General features: G+C 41.2%; 1 protein-coding gene across 4 annotated transcripts in view; it reads right to left on the bottom strand.

Annotated features, from left to right (window-relative positions):
- MTM1 (myotubularin 1) overlaps positions 1–17,374 on the bottom strand; it is a 97,401-nt gene that overhangs the window by 64,880 nt on the left and 15,147 nt on the right. For 2 of the 4 annotated variants that reach the window (XM_019435767.2, XM_053892004.1), the window contains exons 2-4: positions 8,821–8,893; positions 6,388–6,460; positions 4,499–4,593 (exon numbers count right to left, since the gene is read on the bottom strand). In XM_019435767.2, coding sequence (XP_019291312.1) covers positions 4,499–4,593; positions 6,388–6,460; positions 8,821–8,883 — 231 coding nt within the window. In that variant the 5' untranslated portion in view covers positions 8,884–8,893. Of the gene's footprint in view, positions 1–4,498; positions 4,594–6,387; positions 6,461–8,820; positions 8,894–14,816; positions 14,838–17,374 lie in introns of those variants that run through there. The other 2 variants (XM_019435768.2, XM_019435770.2) reach the window with 2 other exon arrangements.

The raw sequence follows: 17,374 nt of genomic DNA, 5'->3' as shown, positions 1-17,374 counted from the left end.
AGCATTCGTCAAGACTCAGTTCAAATATCACCTCCTCTACAAAGCATGCTATGAGTCATCACACAGTTAATCACCCTCTCCCTCGTAACCTCGTGGCATTATGCAACCACTGCGGGCTTTGTCATATTACACCCCAATTACTCGTTTTTGAGTTGTTCACCAAGTTCAGTGTTAGTTCACCATGCTGCTTGCTGAAGGTTCTGGAATAAAGGTATGAGCACATGAACAAAGGGTTACTTTGCTTTTCTCACCCACTATAGCACTTGAACCCAGTGTTCCTGGAAGGGAAGCTGAAGCAGTCTTCCCCATGGTGGTGTACTGATTATAGACTATTATGTGCCTAAAGTGTCCCCGCTGTGGTCACAAGATCGACCCCAAGCCAAATTCCTGAACACCCTCAAGGTCAAAGGGGACTATGAAATTTCCAAACTCCAGAAGCAATGTTGGTATTCAAGATGCCATGATTTAGTGGGGCCTACATTGAGGTCAAACCACAGTGACAAGGGCGCCTGAGCGGCCCAGTTGGTTGAGCGTCTGACTCTTGGTTTTTAAATTTTTTTTTATTAGTTTTCTTTATTTTTGAGAGGCAGAGAGAGACAGAGCACATGTGGGGGAGGGGCAGAGAGAGAAGGAGACACAGAATCCGAAGCAGGCTCCAGGCTCTGAGCTGTCAGCACAGAGCCCGATGCGCGGCCCAAACTCACAAACTGTGAGATCATGACCTGAGCCGAAGTTGGACGCTCAACCGACTGAGCCACCCAGGCGCCCCTGACTCTTGGTTTTGAGAGGTCAAAACCTCTCACAGTTCGTGAGTTCCAACCCCTTGTCGGGGTCCATGCTGAGAGTGTGGAGCCTGCTTGGGATTCTCCCCCCGACCCATGTCTCTGCCCCTCCCCTGCTCATGCTCTCTCTCTTAAAATAAACAAACTTAAAAAAAAAGACACCACAGCAATGAAGCCTGTTCCCTCCCGAATTCACTCACGGAATATATTTTTACTGAGTGCCTACGATATAGTGGACACCGTGCTAGCTAGGCACACAGGACCAAGCAGACGCACCATTAGTAAAGGCCACAGACATAGCAGCAAGTAAAGAACACCAGAGTTCCTTCATTCAGCACAGCCCGACTGGGCACCTTCAATGTGCCAGGCCCTAAGCACAGAGGGGACACGGGGCGATAGACAAGCATCCCTGTCCTCACACAGCCAAGGAACAAGACGAAGCAGTGACATATATAAAATAGGAGGTGGCGGCAAGTGCTCAGGAGAAACAAACACGAAAAGGAAAGAGGAAGTGTTGGCCAGTAAAGGGCTCACAGCAATAAATGCTAACAGAAAGGCATGGGGAAAGGCTACCGACACACAAAGAGGGAGGGGGTCCCTCACCGTGAGCTGGAGGAGGCTCCGAAGATGGTGTGATTTTTGAGGTGGGTTCTGAAGGACAAACAGCAGCTTCTGAAAAGAGCATCTGGGGACAGTGAGAACAGCACGTGCAATGCATCCACACAGATGCATGGAAGGGCCTTGCGTGTTGGGAGAAGGGAAGGTGGTTTAAGAACAGTATGGGCAGGAGTGGTGTGGATCGAAGCGAGAGAAGTTGCAAGGATTTTAATGCCATATAAAGGACAGCAGATTTTATTCTATGGGCAATAGGGAGCCAACGAGAGTTATAGAATGGAGAAGTAAGCTGGCTGGCCTCGTTCCACGGAGGATCACTGTGCAGGCAGCATGCAGGGGACAGTGGGGGAGGGGGAGATCATGAAGGAGGGCCACGATGACAATCTAAGGATACAGCCACTGTGCTTCTACCATCCTTGGGAAGGGGACTGTGCAGGGGTGGGTGGGGCAGACAGGAAACTTGCCCTTGACACCTCAACCAAATGGGACAGCCGACTCCCACTGCAGTATTTACATACCTGAAACACACAGGTGTCCGCTTCCAAATGCCCGTGAGAGGACAGCTCTTTGCCAAACACACAGTCTGCAGCAGAATCCACAACTGATGCTCTTATTTAGACTTTGAGAAACACTAGACTATGATTTGAGGCTTCTGCAGAACCACTTACATGGCTTTCTTTATATGGTGTTTTCTGCCATTAGCTTCCCGCTTTTATACTTGGACTAAATGTTATAGCCAATTGGTCAAAAGGTTTATGTGAAACAGTGGAAGGAGGAAAAAGTTAGTAGCTGGTGTCAAATGGGCATTTCGTATACCCATTTGGTGCTAATCCCCACCTGTTAAGATGCTGTATAAGAACAAAATAAAGCTTGCTAAGCGCTCTCCCAATTATAAAAGTGATACATGCTCACTCCAAGTGGAAGGGACAAAACAAAGCATGTATAATTCCACTCCCCAGATACCCCAAGTACTAAGACGTTTGCTATATTTCCTTCTGGCCTCTTGTCTATGGATAGTTTTTGCTTGCTTTATGCAGTTGAGATCATACAATCCTGTCACGGCACTCCAGTTTTAAAAATCTCCCCACTTGGAGCGCCTGGATGGCTTAGTTGGTTGAGCATCTGACTCTTGGTTTCTGCTTGGGTCATGATCTCACGGTTTGTGAGTTCAAGCCCCGCATTGGGCTCTGCATGACAGTACCAAACCTGCTTGGGATTCTCTCTCTCCCCACCCCCGTTTTGGCCCTCCCATGCTCTCTCTCAAAATTAAAGACAAAATTAAAAAAAAATTTCCCCAGTTCATCATCAGTGACAGCATGAAATGGAACTGGGCACGCGTGGCAGCCCAACGAGCCAAGACTCTTAGAGGGGAAAGGCACCGTAACACTTGCTTTAATTCTCATTTTTGACAACTCTTGCATATATCAGCATAAAATCTCTCAATCTGTCCCAGTTTGCCCCTTGGGAGCTGTACAGAATGAGTCTGATCCCTGCTCCACAGAAGGCACTCCAAACACTCCAAGGTAGCTCTGTCATGCCTGCCTTCGGTCTTCAGAGGAAACATCGACGCTTATTTTAATCATCGCTCATACTACAGCCTCTTCACAAGCCTTGTTCCCTTTGTCTGAACCCTTGCTGGTTTGCCAATGTCCCTCTCAAAACATGGCACCTGGATCTGAACATGACACTTCAGATGGGACTACAGTCTCATTTTGCTATTATATTATAGTTTTGTTAGTTTAGCCTACAGGTATATTAACTTTCTAACCAATCATGCCCAATTACTGGATCAAATAAGCTTGAGCCACTATTAAGACAGACCTCCTCCATCCTTTATTGGTACAACCGGTTCGTATGAACTAAATGTTACCTATGTTAAACTTTATATTATTAGCTTCACTCCCAAATCCTGGTTGATTAAGACCATTTCAAATCGCACCTGTGTAGTCCAGCACATTGGCTGGTTTGCTGTTTTTCACATGTTGGACACACGTGCTTTCTGGGTATTCAACTGTACTGCATTAGAAACGCTGCAGAGGAAGGGCCCTGCACAGCAAGACATTAGAGACCACCCTTCCTGGATGGCTATGAGCTTTTAACACCAGTGTATAACCTCACCTAAGTGTACCACCACCATTCAGCCCATGTTTCTTAGTCAGCATCAGTCATATGCCTTGATTCAATCAAGATAATGCATCAATAACACAGTCCTGAAGAAATTATAGGGTAAAAACAATGAAACACAAGCTAGATTCCTCCAAACAGTCTCACCATCTCCTGTGTATAAACCACTGTTAGGCTATTCTTCCATGTACCCTGGACCAACCGATCTATCTATCTATCTATCTATCTATCTATCTATCTATTTATTCCCCCCTTGGTCCACCCCCAAAATACAGCTGCCCCTTCAGGCTGGCCTAGACAACAACCTATCTACTGTAAGTCCTTCTGTGTCAGCCACAACAGCTATACTCTTACCTTCCCTTCTAGAGCACCTCGTCTCTATTTCATTGTTCCATCAGTGGAACATTCCTTGAAACGCTATGGCAAACGTTTCATCTTAGAATGAAAAGGTAGAACGGCACTAAGCCATACCATAGGCATCCTAGTTCTAAACTGCTACCTGGTACTTTGTAATTGAACACTAGGAAAGTTCTAGAGTACAGACTCACATCAGCATCCTCCTCTGTAAAGTTTTAAAAATAACAGCCACACATGAACTACAGATATGGACATTCTGATGCAGGACATCAAGGACATCTGTGGTGTCTGTTAAGCAGCACAAGTGGTTCTCATCTGTGCTTCTGGTGAAGAACCACGGTTCTATATTAACCAACTTCTCCAGGCTAGCAAATGGGTCTAGTTACCAACCCCTCCCCAGTATTTCCCAGGATAAAAACTTCTTTTTAAATTCACTCTATTCCTACATATACAGGTGTTAGTGTTAAATGAGCTTTGCGTAAGCCAAAAATTAAGAGCTGAGAAGCAAATGCATTCCCATGTTAATCTGGTCCACAGTCAGTCTTGCAAGGTAGAAGAGAGACAGTTTAGCATTATCTTTAACAGTTAGGGTCATCTTTATGGTCTTAGATTCTACTTACCGTTTCCAAACTTCTTAAATAAAGACGATAATTTGTGATGTAAACTCTTCCCTTAATGGGGCCATTGAAAGGACATATGTAAATAACTTCTTTGTCTATTAAGATAAAAAAAGTACCCTAAAATAATGGAAATATATACCAAAATACACAACAAATGGCACTAATTTAATATAAACTATTTGGCTAAGAATAACTACAATAAAAAAAAAAAAGATCACCAGAGAAGTCGAAAGCAAGCACCAGCAATGTTTCCACATTACCGTGCTAGGTCAAGAGGGGCCACACGTCACGTCCAGGCACCAGCTTTGCTCCCCTGAGCTTGACCAAAATGCTGTCACCAGCTTGGGCAAGGTGGTAAAAGCTGGAGAGCAGAAGTGAAGGAGGGTACAGCCACTGCTCCCCCCAGGTGGCTATAAAGGTAACTACGGAGCTACTTCAACCAGAAGATGGCAACTCATGGAGGAGGACAGTCTCGTGGCCTAACCACCAGACAGGATTTGCCGTTTGCCAGCCTCTAATCATACCGACATCATGACGTTTTTAATAAATGAATGTCAGTGGTTGAAATATTTCTATAGTCTATTCTTTCTAATAGTCCAGAGAAGAGTGTTAAGCTTGATTCACTTCAATTATTTAAGTGGTAAAAAAACAGATGGCCAAAAGAATAGTACATCTTTAGTAGACTCAAACATAAGGGGAGACTAAATCAGGAGAGTAAATTTATTATAATAAAAATATCCTTCTGTTATCTTTCAAGGGTGTCCTTGAATGTGGTAATGGGTTTTAATTTTTTTTTTAACTACTTTGAAATCCCTTTCTCCATGGGTACTAAATGAAAAATACCCAGTAAGGCTACTTCATGCTAATTCAATAAATTACTACCTCGGTTAAGCATCTGACTGATACAGAGCACCAAAAGCTCATAGAGGAAGACCGCCCAAAGTAAGCTATCCTCTCTGCTCTTATCTAGAAATTGGGATGGACACATGCCACTGGTTTTCTTTTCAAGACTAGGATCATGTGTGCAAGTCTGTGGACGTGGAATAGTTTCTCATGGTGCACGGCTAACTAATTCACAAAGGGACCATATCTTATGACATTAATCTAATCAATACCATGTTTTAGCCATTTAACCTAAACAACCCAGATCTTAGTTAACAAACCAGAGTTCCCTGAAACAATGGTAACTGTATCACCACCAAATATGTGGTGATCTGAGGTGAGGGAGGGTATTGACCCCAATACAAAATGTGAATGCCCACAACATCAGCATTTGGCTTAGAAGCTGTCACATGCTTCTGTATTCTTAAGCCAGAATGATCTGGTCCTTCCAAAGTAAATCCCTTCCCCTTAATATGAATTTATCATGAAAAAAATAAGTAAACAATCAAAATATTGTATCAACATTACTACAAATGTACTACTACATTACTACAAATGTTTTCAGACAAATGAAAGATATTTTAAACCAATATGGTCTCTTATATTTCAAAGGAAGACTACTTAGGTGTTAAGTCTTTAGGTTGATCATTTTAAAAAGCACACATCATAGGCTGGAAAAATTTAGTATTACTTTGTTCTTACAACCTCAAACCATGAGAGCTTAGGGCTCCAACAAGGACATTCAAGAGATAATCCACTTTTCTAAAATAATTCTCAGTCTTGGGTACAGAGGGGAAAATATCATTATCCTGGACCACACGAAACTCTTGAAAGAACTCTTTGATCAAGAAACTAATGCAGAGGGTTGTCTTTATGTTAACACTTTCAAACAAAGCTAGCCTATTTATCTCAATGTGACTTCTAAAAGAGAAGGAGGGACTGAAGCCACCTGACCCTGCTGGGATGCTCATCACACTATGTGAATCCTAAATTCACAGGACCCTTACCAGTGATGCGAGTTTCTCCTGGAAGTCGAGGAACAGTCTCACTGAGGTCTCGATTAACTCCATCCCTAGAAGTCTGGAAATGAAACAGGGGCATCAGAAGGAATGACATTACATTTGCACAGGTTTTTAAGCAACCTGGAACACAACCAACCAAAAACATACTTTTTAAAAAGAAAAAAAATTACAGTGATATTTACCATTATTTAGATGATTAAATATTTAAAATTTTTTAAAAAAGCTGCCAAAGTGTGTCTACAGAGTATGCTTGATATTGGGGCACCTGGGTGGCTCAGTCAGTCGAGTGTCTGACTTTGGCTCTGGTCATGATCTCATCGTCCATGGGTTCGAGCCCCGCATTGGGCTCTGCACGGACAGCTCAGAGCCTGTAGCCTGTTTTGGATTCTGTGTCTCCCTCTCTCTCCATCCCTCCCCATTTGTGCTTTGTCTCTCTCTCTCTCTCTCTCAAAAATAAATAAACATTAAAAAATTAAAAAAAAAGAATATGCTTGATATTGACTTTTTATCACTTTCCTGAATGCTGTTAACTGTAAAGCACTTGGACCCGGTGTTTAGAAATTAATACTGAAAAGTGTGCTAATGTTATTTACAGACTAAAAGTTAACACAGCTAACGAATATTGATGGCAAGTTGTGTGTGTGTAACTGGGTTCCCCTTTCTCCACATCCTTGCCAACATCTGTTGTTGAGACTTAAACTATGAATTGAACTTGAGCAGTTTAGCCACCCACAGTCGACCCCAACCTTACTGAGCTGTCCACGCCAATCAATGCCAAGGATGCGCTGCCTATGTCCACATCCTTAACATCTATTCAGGCACAAGACTTTTTCAGCATGACTTTCCATGTGTAAAGTTAGTAATACTTCTCTCAAAGGGTTTTTGAGATGAGGTGACACAAAATGCACAAGGCACCATTTGGTGAATTATCGAGGGCTGTGCAGATGTGAAGTATTATGAAATAAGGGGAGTGTCAGTTGTGTATTTAGGTCAGATACAAGCTGTCAAAGTTAGGTGCTCTGCTGGATTTTTGATGGTTTTATCATTTTTATTCAGGCACAACGTGAAAATTCCTAGCCAATTTTCCACATGTTAGTGCTTGTAAGCTAAGCATTTTAACTAGGAGGGCAAGACAGATTGCTCCCAGCCAGGAATGCCTTCCCCAATAGGGAGCAAACCTGCACAACTTACACTAATGATAAGACCAGAAAGAGATCATCAACACCCTTTAATGCTGCCTCTCACTAACTAAACACAGGCGTAACAAGCATTGATATTCATTATACCCTTTAAAGACCAGAGTTCTGGGCTAGGCGAAGAAAGTAGAAGTCAACCACAAAATTAGGGAAACACATGTTTGATTAACACAGGATAACATGGGATTAACACGGGATACACTATCTATTAGAGTCACATTCCACATGGACTTACAATTAGCTTCATGAAGTAACTCTTGTGCTTAGAACGGCTTCTTGTACCATAACGATACCAAAACACAATAAAAACTTATATAATCTTGAGGATGAAAAAGGTCCTTGTAAACATGACACCCAAAGCAGAAAATATGAAATACAAAAGACTGAGGGATGTGATTACACACAAAAAAATGTAAACCTCTGTATTTCAAAATCAAAATGCCACAAATATAATCACAAGGCCAACAATAAGCTAGGAAAAAGACTTGTATATTATAAAGAACTGATTATCACAATATGTAAAGAACACTTATGAATCAATAGAAAAGTATCCCTCAAACACCCCAAAAAGCAAACAGGCAAAGGACACGAGCAGCCACTTCAAAAAAGAAAAGCAAATGGACAATAAACACTATTTTTTTTTAAAAAAAGGTCACCCTTATTAGTATTCAGGGAGCTACAGATTCAAAGACACTAGTTGGCTTCCTTCTGATCGCTTCAGCACCCAGTACACTGCCGGCTGGGGTGTAAATCAACCTTTCAGCTGAAGAATTGGTAAATGTATCAAAAGCTTCAAAGAGCCATGAGTAAACCTTATTTTAAATTCAACCCTTCCTTTCAATATAGGTTTCAAAATCTCTCTCTAATGACATAATTTTCTCCTTGATACTTTGAACATTTTTTTCTTAATGCTGTATTTGTTTCGGTCATACAACCATTTTATCATAATTAGAAAATAAGGCCAATATTTAGGAAGGTGTAACAGCCTGCTCAAGTTCCACGAAAGGATTTACAAATGCAAAACTTAACATGTAAACGGCATTCTGTCTTTTCTGGAACAAGGTAGGATAGCATATAAAACCACATATATTCAAGAATTCACACTATGTGAATGAATAATGAAATTAATAATTCAATAAGCCTGAAATGACCACCTAGTATGCAAATATAAGAAGAGAAATGCAGAAAAAGAGGCACAAATAAAGCTGAAAACACAACTTACCCTCTTAATAGACTCATTCTCCAAGGAGTGTGAATTATATTTAGAAGTCGGTGCAGAAGCCATTCTGGAAACTCTAACAACAACAAAAAAGACAACATTCAATATCAACTGAATTTGTATGCAATGTCCAACAATAAGGCACCTGGAGTATTGCAACTGAAAACCAAAGGACTCTGCTCTCCAGGCCCCATTTCCATAGTAGTCTCCCCAATGGGAACGAGACACATGAGGGACTAAGCACAGCACAGGTCACGTGGAAGAGCTCCAACAAAGGTACGGGGAGCTGGGGAAGAAAAGGGCAGCTAAGTGTACTTGGGGGAGCACAGTGGGAGACATTACACATACTCCCAGAATTGTTATCCATAGCATTCAAATTGTCATCTCAAAAAAACACCATGTTTAGTAATCGTGCAACAGGCCTCAAATCTCTACACTTCTTAATTTTTACAGATAATTTAGAAGCAGCCAAGCAGAGTGGTAAAAAAGGTAGACAATTAAACCCTCACACTTCTTTCGCCTTTAAGAATTCTGTCTTCTCCAAATTGAGGCAATTTAAAGTGGCATGGATTTGATGGAAATCAAATTAGCGACATTTGATTTGATCAGTGTTTTCCAGGGAAAGTTTATACTTCATTTAAATAATGCATATTCATCACAATTCAGACTTAAATGAAAGCATCGTATTCAGAACACACAATATTGTTTTAATGCGAGGATTTAGATTTGTGAAGACTACAGCCACAGTAGGAAACTAAGCAATGCTTTAGTTATTTTCCTTCTCAAAGTGAGTAACACAGAGAGATACACATGAAGTCACTGGGAGGTGAACCACATCAACTAGGGGGCTGCAGATATTTATGGGATCTTTCTGTGAGGCTCATTAAAAAAGCAACCACTCACTAACAAAACCTGGCACAGCGAGTATTAACACACCTTGGCACAAAACCTAGTGATTTGGTAGCTGCACAGTGCTGGTTACGGTCAAGAAGCAAGGACCAAGAGAGGTGACAAAGATGCAGGTAAGGGTAACCACCAGGATAAAGATGCAGGAATGGCTACGTGAGGACAATAATCCAAAATTACGACTGCCAGGCTTCCCCCACTGGAGTTCAGGCCACCAAAGGCAAGGATGGGGTCCATCTGGGTCATGGCTGCATCCTGGCACACACTTGGCACTCCTATTTGGTCAATGAGTGATTATGTACAAAATACACAATATTGTGAAACATCATAATGGGGTGAGCTTGTTTACTGGTTTACCAAATCCTACAACAGTGGAACTACAGAACTACCCTGAGGCTTGAAAGTAATTACGGCAAAATAAAATGCTTCTTTATAAACTTAAACCTGAAAGTATTAAGAGGTAGCACAATCTAAAATTAGAAATAGCTTTTTAGAAAGATCAATGTGTAATTCTGAAATGAGTGAAATTCAGATAAAACAGTTTAGAAAAAAATAGCTTTGAAAGACCTAACCTCAAGTTCAAATCCAAGCAAAATAACTCATTATCTCAGAGAAGCAGAATGGATGAGATAGACTAGCGAGAGCAAGTCAGACATTTTTCTGCCCTGAAATTATTCTACGCACTAAACAAGATTATGTACTTGGGGGATTTTCTCCAGTTAGATATAAAACTACTTTTTAATCAGATACTATAATATTTAAAATACTTTACTAATATAGGTCAATGTTTTCAAATAAAGTTAAATTATTACTGTCAATATAAGAAATTTAAAATGCTGGGTTACACAGTCAATTCAGTCTTCACTTTCCTGTTCATGTTTGTAAATCATAAAAGAAAAGAGGAGTATTCCTATTTTATTCAGTCCTCATTAAGAAAAAAAAAAAAAAAACAATCTTCAATTTAAAATGAAGTAGGGGTGCCTGGGTGGCTCAGTCGGTTGGGCGTCCGACTTCAGCTCAGGTCATGATCTCGCGGTCCGTGAGTTTGAGCCCCATGTCGGGCTCTGTGCTGACAGCTCAGAGCCTGGAGCCTGCTTCCGATTCTGTGTCTCCCTCTCTCTGGCCCTCCCCCACTCACACTCTGTCTCACTCTCTCTCTCAAAAATAAATAAACATTAAAAAAATTTTTTTTGATGAAGTAAATACAGGGGTGCCTGGGTGGTTCAATCGGTTGAGCATCCATCTGACTTTGGCTCGGGTCATGATCTAGAGGTTCATGAATTCAAGCCCTACATCTGGCTCACCGATTCAGATCCTCTGTCCTTCCCTCCCCTCCGTTCTCTGCCCCTCCCTAACTCATGCGCGTGTGTGTGTACTCTCTCTTTCAAAAATAAACATTTAAGGGGCGCCTGGGTGGCGCAGTCGGTTGAGCGTCCGACTTCAGCCAGGTCACGATCTCGCGGTCCGTGAGTTCGAGCCCCGCGTCGGGCTCTGGGCTGATGGCTCAGAGCCTGGAGCCTGTTTCCGATTCTGTGTCTCCCTCTCTCTGCCCCTCCCCCGTTCATGCTCTGTCTGTCTCTCTCTGTCCCAAAAATAAATAAAAAACGTTGAAAAAAAAAATTAAAAAAAAAAAATAAATAAACATTTAAAAAATACATAAAAATAAAATGGATTAAATACAACAGAGGAAAATTTCCTCCTCGTTTCTAACTATCTTACTGAGCTACAACAACTCACTACATGACTCACCCCTTTCAAGCGTACAACCAAGTGGCTGCTTGGTTTTTAGTATATCTGGAATTGCGCAGCCATCACCACCACCAACTCTAGAACATTCTCATCACAGAGAAACTCTGTATCCATTAGTCATGTATCACTCCCCATTCCCCCTGCCCCTAAGCTACCACAAACCTGCTTTCTGGCTCTATAGATATGCCCATTTAGGACATTTTTTGTAAGGAATCAAATACAGTTCGTCCTTAAACAACACAGGTTTGAACAGTGTGGGTCCACTCACACACGGATTTTTCAGTCGAATGAGTACTATAAATGTATTTTCTCTTATGACTCCCTTAATATTTTCTCTAGCTTACTTTATTGTAAGAATACAGTATATATAATATACAACATACAAAATATGTTAATCAACTTTATGTTATCAATAAGGCTTCCAAATTAACAGTAGGGTAGCAGTAGTTAAGCTTTTGCATAGTCAAAACCCATATGTGGCTTTTTAAATGCATGGGGGGTTGATACCCATAACCCCCAAGTTGTTCAAGAGTCAACTGTAATATGTCTAAAGTCATTTTTAGAGTTACACAGAAACTACTACTATTAAAAGCTGGATCAAGCCCAAATCTGAGAAATCCAATGGTCCAAGTAACATGGGTCAGTTCCATGAGGTTCGCTTTAAAATCTCATCAGTGAACCTCTCTGCTGAATGGTTCCAATTGATCCCTGAAATGCAGAGAAGCTGGAACAGCACGATGTTGGAGAGCACAGTTATTGGAGCCAACTCCATTCAAATCCTGATTCTGCAACTCACTGACGTGGGGCGGGTTACTTAACTTCTCAGGACTTTGGCTGCTATGATCTCTATTTTTTTTTTTTTTTTTTTGCAGCATAGATGGGCAAAATGAATGCATGAATACATACAACAGGCTCAGAAGAATGTTCTAGTATATACATTAACAAATTATTACCATTTTTTCAATTATGAAAGGATACTTCTTGAATGCTGACATCACAAAAAAGTATGCTACAAATTAGTCCTGACCCTGTAAATACTAGCTAGAAAGTTAACTAACACAGGGATAGTGCATGGCTGGCGGTGACCTAGTTATAAAGCTTTTCTTTAAAAAGTACATGAAAATACCCTTTTGGTTATATTTTGTTCCAGACACCTAAAGATTGAGTTTCACTCCTTTTTATTAAAAAAAAAAAAAAACAACAAAACATTGAATTTGGGCTACCCTGGCTTTAAAGTAAAAAATGAAGCTTAATTCCTGTATCTATTTATATCTATATCTACACACACACACACACACACACACACACACACACACACACACACACACTACAGGAATCTAACCAGAGGTGGGCATCTCTCACTTTTGATCCTGAAAACAACTTTTGTCATACATTCAGCCCAATCCTCTCTGAGGACAGAGAAGATGTCCAGAAGAGCCTCGAGGGCGTGTGTCAGTGGCAGGGCCTAGGCCTCTGGACTAACACTGCAGTGTCCTTTCCACTCAAAGAAAAGTGCTTCTAAGTGGTCCCCATTTTGAAAGAAACCAGGTTGGGTGTCACCGGTACCAATCTCAGCAGAAAAGGAGTTTGAGACTAAGAAGTAGTTAAGACTCAACTCATGTAGGCAAGCAATCTGAGGCCCCCTAACCCCTTCACATAAAGCTACATAAAGGAGGCATTATTTAATATATCAAATGTAAAAGTCACAACACGGCCTTAACTGAGTCCCTCTTCACAAATTCAAGACAACTAAACTCATGGTGTCACTCTCTCTGTCCCCCTACCCTGTCTCTCTCACCTCTCTTCCCCCTCTCCGTCTGTCTCCCCCTCTTCGCTTCCTCTATCAGTCTATTCTCCCTACCACTTACCACCTTTCACATAATCTGTTGTTAGTGTCTGCCTTCCCCCACCAGAATACAAGCCACCCCCCAGATGGGGATTCTGGTCTGTTTTACTTACTTGTTAAATAAATGACCTGGGCAATAAAGACTTAGCCAAAGAACCAAACCGTCATTCACCCAATATTCCATTTAAGCCAGAAATCGATACAAACTTAAAAGGGTGGAACCAACAGTTGGCTCATCAGGATATTCAAGGCGGATGACTCTGGGCAGTGGAAGGGCAACATTAACTTATGCTGCTCTGAAGCAGCTTGCACCACAAAGAACTAGAGCCCTACCAGCCCACGCTAGACACTTTTCCTGTGAGACACACTTCCAATTCAGGTACAGAAACCTCTTCCACCAGACCCTGCTTCCAGACTAAGGATCTGCTGCCCTCTCTGTTGCATATGAAAAACAGGATTCCACAAATAAATAGATTCCACAAATAAATATTCCACAAATAAATAAACAGATTTTTTTAAAAATCTAAAAAGGGGCGCCTGGGAGGCTCAGTTGGTTAAGTGTCCGACTTCAGCTCAGGTCATGATCTCACAGCTCATGAGTTTGAGCCCTGCATCAGGCTCTGTGCTGACAGCTCAGAGCCTGGAGCCTGCTTTGGATTCTGTCTCTCCCTCTCTTTCTGCCCCTCCCCCACTCACACTCTGGCTCTGTTTCTCTCCTCCAAAGATAAGCAAACATTAAAAAAATCTAACAGAATTAGAAAATAGTTTTGACCTCCACCTCACAGGGCCTTTGCGAGCAAAATCTAAACTCCAAGAGGAGTTCTAACTCCCGTGATCACGTGATTGGAGATCAATGGCCCTCAATTAGTGGTCTATGCAAACTTTCCATGTACAGTGACAAAGTGCATACGGGCCTTCTCTTTGGATTTTACTCAATGTGCTTTCGTACTCTGTGCTGACGTGTAAATGAAGTGTAAAGATAGTCTTTCTCTGGAGGCTCCTTTGAAAGTTGTGGAAAGCTACCCAGTCTGAAAACCCACTTCTAAAGCCTGCCAGTGAGCAAGAAGCTGTGCGTAAGCAGCCTCTGGGTCCAGAATTACAAGTCTTTCTGAAGGTACTCTCTTTACTTGGAAGTCTGCTTTGGAAAAAAAGGCCAAATACTTAGGGCAGTGGTGCTCAATACCACTAGATCCAATCCTCTCTTTGTTATTAAAGCAAATTCCTGCAAAGGCCCTTTGCTAGTCTGAAATGAAAATCATACATACTACCAATCTAAACACAATTTCAAAAAATAATCAATATAGTGCCTCAACTCCAGTGTAAAGGAGAAACAAAAGGACAGTGATTTATAATAATGTATTTTTCTTTTAAAAAAATTGTTAAATAATGTATTTTTCAACACATTACACTAAAAATAAAAACACCCCCCCATTTCCAATTTGACCTCTAGGGGGAGTGTCACCCCCAATGAGAACCACTCAAGCATTCCATTAGGTACCCGGAGTGCCTGTAAACACAGGATTTACTAAATTAACTTCTTCTGATTTTTGCATTGAAGTTCCTTTCACTGTAGACCACCTAGGAGGCAAGAAAATAAAAATGATGCCTTGAGAAACCACTCTGTACAAAAGAGAAATGTTTGTATCCTAGCCAATTTGAGACCAGGTACACCATCAATTCAAGTTCCATATGTGCTCAACCCACAGGGAAACAAATGATGGTCCGTAAAACTAGGAGTTTCATTTTTATACATCTTCCTTTGCACAGGGGTTGGCAAACTTTTTCTACAAAGGGACAGATAGTAAATATTTTAGGCTTTGTGGGCAATACGGACTCTGTTGCAGCTACTAAACTGTGTGTTGTAGCACTAAAACAGCAAAAGGCAGGTTCACCTCACTGGCAAAGTCAGTAGAGCATGCGACTCTTGATCTGGAGGTGTGAGTTCAAGCCCGACGTTGGGTGTTGAGCTTACTTTAAAAAAAAAAAAAAAACAAACAGTAAAAGTCTATACAGAAATGAACGGGTGTGCCTGTATTCCAGTAAGATTTTATTTACAAAAACAAGCTGTCACCCTTCTGCCTTAAACTATTAAAATAAATGATTTCCAAATGAACTTTTTTCACCCCAATGACGATCATGTCCTTTTAAGCTAAAATAGAAGCTGTTACTTCCAATTTGTAGCTTATACCTTATAAAAATGCACTATGACCAGCTGCAAAACTGGGTGCTACAGTTGAAAAAAGGGATTCTGTACTCAGACCAGCTTGTGTTTCAAACCCCAATGTTGTCACTTGATTAATAGTAACAGCTCTGCACTGTTGGACAAACTACAGTTCCCAGTCTGTGAAATGGGCATGATACTACCACAGCAGATGGCAAAACAGAGGCACTCAAATACCAAGTTCCCCCTCCTACAGAGATGCTTTGATGAACTCTAAGTCATTCCGCAAGCTGGTGCTAATACACTTGGCTGGATTTTCCATAAAATATATGATGTCTAACACTGCCTATGCACTCTGCATACACACCTTCTAAGATGACCCATCTCATCTTGGCAAGGCTCTGAATAGCCTTAAAGCATGCATACTTACATTAAAAGAGAGAGAGAGAGACAAAACCAAAACACTGGACTCCTGGCCCAGGTTAACTTTCCACAGGATCCCTAACATGGAGACCTTGCCTCATCACCTTCTATTCTGGATCAAGGATGTAGAAATATGTTAGATGTTTCTAGTAAATCTAATTGTGTTTATTCTGCAACAGTGCCCACCCATCAAAGCAAGTGGCTTATTGTCCAAATAGACACACACAACACATATGCACCACAGCTCAATTTGTCTCAGCCACATCAAATCTCAGGGCTCCAGGGGCTTCGTTTTGATGATTCTTCTTTGGAAATTATAAAATGTTAAACAGGGGTGCCTGGCTGGCTCAGTAGGTAGAGCACGTAACTCTCCGGCTTGTAAGTTTGAGCCCCACATTGGGTATAGAGATTACTTAAAAATAAAATCTTAAAAACTAATAATAAAAATAAAATGTTATCTATTTCATTTAGAATCTCATTCTTTGTAGCCCTTTGATATTTACTATTCATTTTAGAGATCACGATACACTTACTTCTATTTCTTTAAATGCTGCAAGGACCTCTGGCTATAAGCAATGTAATTCAGATCCGGTGTTGAATGCTTTTTGAATCATTTTTTCCAGCAGTTAGTGATGGATTTGAGCTGATCCACTCACCCTATTACACGGTCCCCTCGTGACAAATGGCACATCTTCAAGGCAGCTGATTGGCTTCAGCGGCATGAGCTGTGGCCATGGAACAAGGTAACCCTAGCAATGCTCCCTGAATTGAAATTGGTATGCTACATAAACCCTTCAAAAAGTCAGCTACCATCAGGTTAACTTTTCTGATGCTAAAAGGCTACCTAGTAATATTACATACATTTAAACAAATCATTAAATCCACCAATGGATTTTGTAACCATCAAATACCTGCCAGTAAACAGAGTTTTAAAATAGGAACAAGATCAAGTTCCCCATCCACTTGCCAGTTCCCAAACTCATGAACCCAGCTGATGTGCTCTATGATAAAACTGCATTTTGTCAAACTATCTTACCCTGTGAGAAACCACTGCAAAAAGTCCATTTGAAATTTATAAGTGAAAAGTACCTTCTTAGGCAAACATTAAGATAGTAGTTGTTGAAAGGAAGAGTAAACTCATGGAAACAGTCACCACTAGGGTAGCAACGAAGGCGCCAGTCCAGAACATCTCCTTACTTTCCAAGGACCTTCTCAGAATGGCATTCCTGACAAAGATTCCTCCAACTGGAATTAGTGGGGAAGGGGGAGGAACAGAAAGGAACTGAAAAGCAGATGTGCAGTTTCTAGAAAAACAGAGAGAGGATTAGAGGCCAGAGATGGATAATTGGTGAAAATAGAGGCAAATCAGCCCTTTGAGATGAAATCTCCGGGTACTCAACACTCTAATTCGAGCAGCAAGGAGGGAAAATGCAAAATAACGGATAGCTGTCTGAGTTTCCTGGGGCTACTCT

Source organism: Panthera pardus, unplaced genomic scaffold (genome assembly GCF_024362965.1).
Source record: "Panthera pardus isolate Hobbes unplaced genomic scaffold, ASM2436296v1 HiC_scaffold_27, whole genome shotgun sequence".
In the NCBI taxonomy this organism is placed as follows: domain Eukaryota; kingdom Metazoa; phylum Chordata; class Mammalia; order Carnivora; family Felidae; genus Panthera; species Panthera pardus.
The sequence above is the reverse complement of the archived record's forward strand: the minus strand, read 5'-3'. Positions and strand labels throughout refer to the sequence as shown.